This window comes from Rhincodon typus, chromosome 22 (genome assembly GCF_021869965.1).
Source record: "Rhincodon typus isolate 14 chromosome 22, sRhiTyp1.1, whole genome shotgun sequence".
Classification (NCBI taxonomy): domain Eukaryota; kingdom Metazoa; phylum Chordata; class Chondrichthyes; order Orectolobiformes; family Rhincodontidae; genus Rhincodon; species Rhincodon typus.
In genome coordinates, this window is record NC_063353.1 from 4,336,156 (window position 1) to 4,342,155 (window position 6,000).

The window sequence follows — 6,000 nt, forward strand, 5'->3', positions numbered from 1 at the left end:
ACTCAAGCACCTAGATCACTCTGCGTTGCATGCTCCATTTGTCTAGTACTCTGCATTTTATTCTTTCTACCACAGTGAATAATGTTTTCTCACTTTATACTACATCTGCTAGATATTAACTCACTCACTCAATCTGCCTGTATCAGTCTGCAGCTTCCTTACATCCTCTTCACAGTATATTTTGCTGCCTATCTTTGTGTCATCTGCAAGTTTAGCCATCATCTTTGAGTCCCTAATCCAAGTCATCAAGACTTTCTTGATATAATTTATAAAAAGCAGAGCCCTGTTGGGGTCCCCTTGCAATGATCAGATAAAGACCCATTTGTGTACACTCTTGGCTCTTGCCAACCAGCCAATCATCTTTCCTTACTAGCATGTTCACCCCAATTTAGGTGGCATTTTGTCAAATGCCTTCTAAAAATCCAAATAGAGCATGACTAGAGCTCTTGCTGCCTCAAAGAACTATAATAATTTGGTTAAACATGGTTTCACTTTCACAAAAAGATTGCTGGTTCTTCCTGATTGCTTGGAATATTTCTAAGTGTCCAGCTTTAATCTTCTTTATGGTTTGTCATGGGAAATGTGCTAAAATCAGATGTCAAGCTAACTAGCCTTTAGTTTTCTGTTTCCTGTTTCCCTCCCTTAAATGGAGGAGTTACATTTGCTACTTTCCAGAAACCAACAAGTTTTGGAAAATTAGCCACCTCTGTTAGGACCCTAAAATGAAATCTATCTGATCCCAGAGACTTGGCAGCCTGCAGCTTCAGCAGTCTGCTCAGTTCCACTTCCCTAGTGATTTGAAATCTCACTAATCTCTCATTCTCCTTTCCACTTCCTGATTTATAGCTATTATTTGAATGTTTTTGTATACTTTGTAGTGAAGACGGAAGTAAAATATTTGTTCATTTCTTCTGCCATTTCCTTATTATCTATTAACTCCCTATAGGACCAACACTCAGTTTACTTGCTCTCCTCTTTAAATCACAGTAGAAACACTTACTATTCATTTGAACATTGCTAGCTCGCTCCCCTTCATGCTCAAATTCCAATTGTCTGACATGTCATTTGTCATTGTGCAGTTGCATGTTTTTCTTTTAAGTTTGATGCTCTCCTTAACTACTTCAGTTAAACATAGATAGGAATTTTTCCTTATAGTAAGAATATACATATTTAAGAATGCAGTGCTCCAAATATTTTTTTAAATGTCTGTCCCTGTTTCTCTGTGGATCTACCCCCTTGCCTAGTATACCAATTCAGTTCAACTAGTTCAATTTCATGTCCACATAGTTGCACTTATTTAGGTTTTGAATACTAATCTTCGACCCAATCTTCTCCCTTTCAAATTGGATATAAAGGTCAATCATATTGCGGTCAGTGCTACCTGTGGATGCCTTCACGCTGAAGTCATTAATTGTCCCATCACACAAACCCAAATCTAACATAACTTGCAGTCTAGTCAGTTTCATATGTGCTGCTCTAAGAAACTATTTCAAAAGCATTCTGTGAGCTTTTCATTCAGGCTATCATTGCCTGTGTGATTTTTCCAGTAGATTAAAATCACCCTTAATTATTGCCATCCCTTTATCTCAAGTATGCAATATTTCTTGTCTACTTTATCTACATTGTGGTTACTTCTGAGGGGCCTGTATGCCACTCTCATGAATCATTTATTTTCTCCTCCTATTCCTCATCTCAATCCAGACCAATTCCACAGCCTCATCTTCTGAACCAAGGTCATCTCTAACTGTCACACAAATGACATTCTCACTGAACAATGGTACTCCTCTGTATTTCCCTTCCTATCTTCCTATTTTTGTTGAATGCCATATATGCCTCAACATTCAGATTCCAATCCTTGTCATTCTGTAGCCCCATATTCATATCCTCTATCAGAGAGGGGAGGCAATGGTGGTAATCTCATTGGTATCAATCCAGAGATTGTTCTGGAGATCCAGGTTTGATTCCCGCCATGACAAATGGTGGATTTGAGTTCAAATTAAAAGATAAAAAAAATCTGGAATTAACAGTCCAATTGTGACCTTGAAACAGTTGTCAGGCAAAGCCCATCTGGGTCACTTGTGTGCTTTAGGGAAGGAAACTACATGTGACTGTAGGCCCACAGCAATGTGGCTGACCCTTAATTGCACTCTGGGCTTTAGGCATGGGCAATAAATGCTAGTGCCCACATCTCAGGAATGAATTTAATAAAAAATTTGCTGTGGGCAACCTGGAGGCACGGGAGATCTGTGCACGTTCTCCACTGAAACAGGTGTACGTAGGGAAGATTAGCCAGTGAGTGGGTTTCCCCAGTTTATTCCCACTACTATCTAAATGCGGCTCGGATTTCTCTCCAGTGAGGATGGGCATTGTGACTCTGAACTGATATCAAGAAATGTTTTCTTGAGAGATTAATACCTAGAATAGCCTTGTAGCTGAGGTAGAGATACAAGGAATAGTGGAGCCATTCATTAAACAAATGGGCATTCTTTGGTTTCTGTAAAAGAATGGACTTGATGGCTCAAATGCAACAAAGTAACAGTGATTGAGAGTTATGCTGAGAGAAGGAAAACTAGAAATTGGTTCAAAATCTGAATAGCTATGGCATCACTTACATAAAGATCTCATTCTGGTCCATTGACCTGAGTTGGGGAAATAAAACCTTAATTGTTTCAACCTTTGTATACACATAATATCTTGGTTGGATATGCATTGTTTCATGTCACCTTCTCAAAGTTATCATCTACAGAGATGAGAATTGATACTGCGAAGCAATAGGACTCTGTTGAGGGTTGCAAAGTGGTTTCGCAATTTTGAAGTTGTTGCACTGTCTAATACACCAAATGTCATGGAAGTATTTATAGTAACATAGTGAAATTCACACCAGTGTTATTCTTGTAAGTTCTCTGTACTGTCTGAATTTTGCAATCACGTGACTGCAATTTGTATGTATACAGCACGCTTAACAAAATATCCTGAGGAGCATTATGAAATAAAATATGATGTGAGCCTTATAATGAATTTGGATCAGATACAGAATTTCGGCTTCAGCAAAATAGAGAGGCAAAGACGATTACAGAAGGTATTGTAGAGCTTGGAGCCCAGGCTTGACCATCAATGATAGAGCAAATAAAATCAGAGATAATCAAAAAGCCAGTGTTAGAAGAATTCTGATATCTCTGATATAGTACGGGGGAGGTGTGAGGTCATCAGCTAGTTTGAAAACAAAGGTGGCTGTTTTAAAGTTGAGACATGCTTGTTTGAGGGCCATTGTATGTCAGAGAGCCTAGGTGATGGGTTAATGAGACTTGTGTGATCTAGGATATGGGCAACAGAATTGTGTATGACCTCTAGATTATGGAGGATCGAATGAGAGAGACTAGCAAGGAGTGTGTTGAGATAGTCAACTCTAAATGTGGAAAAGGCACGAATGTGTGTCTCAGTAGCCAATGAGATGAGACAAAATGGGCGTAGTTAAGTGGTGTTTTGGAAATGGAAATATGTCTTTGTGATGGCACAGGTAAGTGGTTGGGAGGCTTGTGAACAGTCTGTTTTGAAAGGTAGGTGGACAGAGTTAGTAACAAGGGGTGCATTTGTTGGTGAGGAATGCAAGCAATGCCTTCAGTCTTCCTGATTTTTAATTGGAAGAAGTTGCTGTTCATCCTGTGCTAAATGTTGGGTGAGCAAACTGACAATTTTGACGTAGTGGAGCGAGGGCTGAGAGGTGGTAGTGAGGTAGAACTGGGTATCATTGGTGTTCATGTGGAAACTAACATGCTTTTGGATGATGTATAGGAGGGGTGAGGGGGCCAAGGAGAAATCCTTGGGAACACTAGAGATAAAGATATTGGAGTGGGAAGAGAAGCTTACACACAAACAAAACTAATATGTTAGTCATCTTGTTGCTAAAGATGAATAACATCACTTTTGCTTGCTTAGGTGCAGAAAAGAACAAACAGAATGTTAGTGTTCAGGCCAGTTGTACAAAGCATAAGCTGAACTCAAGGATTGACTGGTCCTGAAGGTAATGCGTTCTGATGTAGTGCTACTGTTGAGCCAGACTCTGTCATATTTGCAGATAAACTAAGACATTCTCTTCCACTGATCTTAAAAAAAAAAAAAAAAAAAATGCTTTCGTTGAAGCCAAAACTGGCCTATCTTAATGGCCCCACAAGATAGGTGTAAGTCGGAGAAGAATTTTATTTATGTGGCCACTTCACTGCAGCTTAGATATATAACTTTGTACATTGACTGTAAGCAAATACATATTACCTTTACATTCTGACTGTCCTTCATTTAAAGGAAGAACAACATGCAAACACTTCTGCAAATTATGATGTAGAGCTTCTCCACCAAAAAGATGCTCATACTGAACTACTAAGAAGTGGTAAGTGGCAGTTTAGACTTAATTTAGCCGGTACTGGGACCAAGTAGCATCGAGTTCCATAAATTAGTATGTGCTGGGATTTGAGAGAAAAATAAACTCTGTCCTTTTTAAGTGTTCGTTCCTCTGGTTCCAAGAGCACTTTTTAACAAATTTCATTTGCTAACTAGCGATTGAACTCCATTATGCACTTGACCCGCCTCCTAATTTAGAAAACTGTCTGTATCCCAGCCTGCAGTATGCCCTGTGGTTTAGTTCCGCTACCTCAAGTTATTTCTTCCAGCTTGGAGATGTAAAACGCTCAAGAAAGTTTTTGAGAGAAAAAAATTCTGATACTCAGCGAGGTTCTTGAGTCAGCCCACTCTGAAGTAGGAAGTCCGGGAAATTGTAAAACCAAAATAAAACATTTCTTCTTCCATACAGCTCTAGCATTTTAACATTTCTAGCTATCATGTTTATGATTTGTAATCTTCTGAGGAAAGATTGAGCAAGTTGTTCTGTACTTAGTGGAATTTAAAAGAATGAGAAGTGGTCGTATTGAAACCTATAAGATTTTGAGAATGCTTGAGGGGAAATGCTGTAGGAGAATATAGAACTAGAGGACACAGTTTAAAGATAAGGGAACTCCTATTTAAGATGGAGATGAGGAGGAATCCTCTTCCAGAGAGTAGTGGTGGCTAGGACGTTTAATTTATTCAAGACTGAGTTAGACAGATTTTGATCAGCAAGAGAGAATTGTGGGAGTTAGATAGGAAAGCTGAGGTCACAATCTGATTAGGCATAATCTTATTGAATGATGGAGCAGTCTAGGTATGGCGAATAGATTACTCCTGTTCTCATTTCTTACAAAATATTGTAAGGTCAGATCATGTGATGTCTAGCTAATCCGTGAGTTCTACACTGTTATCAATTTTCTTTACGAACATTTTGGACAAAAGTGACATTGAGCCACAAAACATATTAGGACATTGGCCAAACATTTAATCAAAAAGCTAGGTTTTCAAATGTGTCTTAAAGGAGGAAAGAAAGTAGATAGGTTCAAGGGAGAATTGCAGATGAAGGCACAACTACCAGTGATCAACAAAGGAAATTGTGAGGATTCCTAAGAAGCCTGGACTTAAAAGTGCACAAATGGGATTTTGTTGATCTACAGGAGGTTGCAGAGATAGCTAAGGGTCAGACCATGAAAAGATTTAAATTACAGTTGAGAACTTTACAGTTGAAGTGTTGATAGCCTAGCAGCCACTGTAGGTCAGGGACTATAGAGGTCAAACTAATCAGACTTGTAACAAGTTAGGATACAAGCAGCAGAGTTTACAATGAGTTCAAGGGTATAGAAATTAGAGTCATAGAGATCCACTTTACAGAAAAAGGCTATTTGGCCCATCACATCTTTGCTGGTCAAAAACAGCCACCAAACTCTTCTAATCTTATTTTCCAACACTTGGCCATTGAGTGCACATTTAAATATTTCTTAAGTTCTGAGGGTTTCTGCCTCTATCGCACTTACAAGCAGACATTTCCAGATTCCTGAGATAACAAGGTGTAGAGCTGGATGAACACAGCAGGCCAAGCAGCATCATAGGAGCAGGAAGGCTGACGTTTTGGGCATAGACCCT

At 39.0% G+C, this 6,000-nt stretch overlaps 1 protein-coding gene across 3 annotated transcripts in view; it reads left to right on the top strand.

Moving 5' to 3' along the window:
- The window catches only part of ints13 (integrator complex subunit 13), a 63,391-nt gene that overhangs the window by 23,769 nt on the left and 33,622 nt on the right, over window positions 1-6,000 (top strand). For all 3 annotated transcript variants that reach the window (XM_020513361.2, XM_048610451.1, XM_048610453.1), the window contains one exon: window positions 4,300-4,384. In XM_020513361.2, coding sequence (XP_020368950.1) covers window positions 4,300-4,384 — 85 coding nt within the window. The remainder of the gene's footprint in view (window positions 1-4,299; window positions 4,385-6,000) is intronic.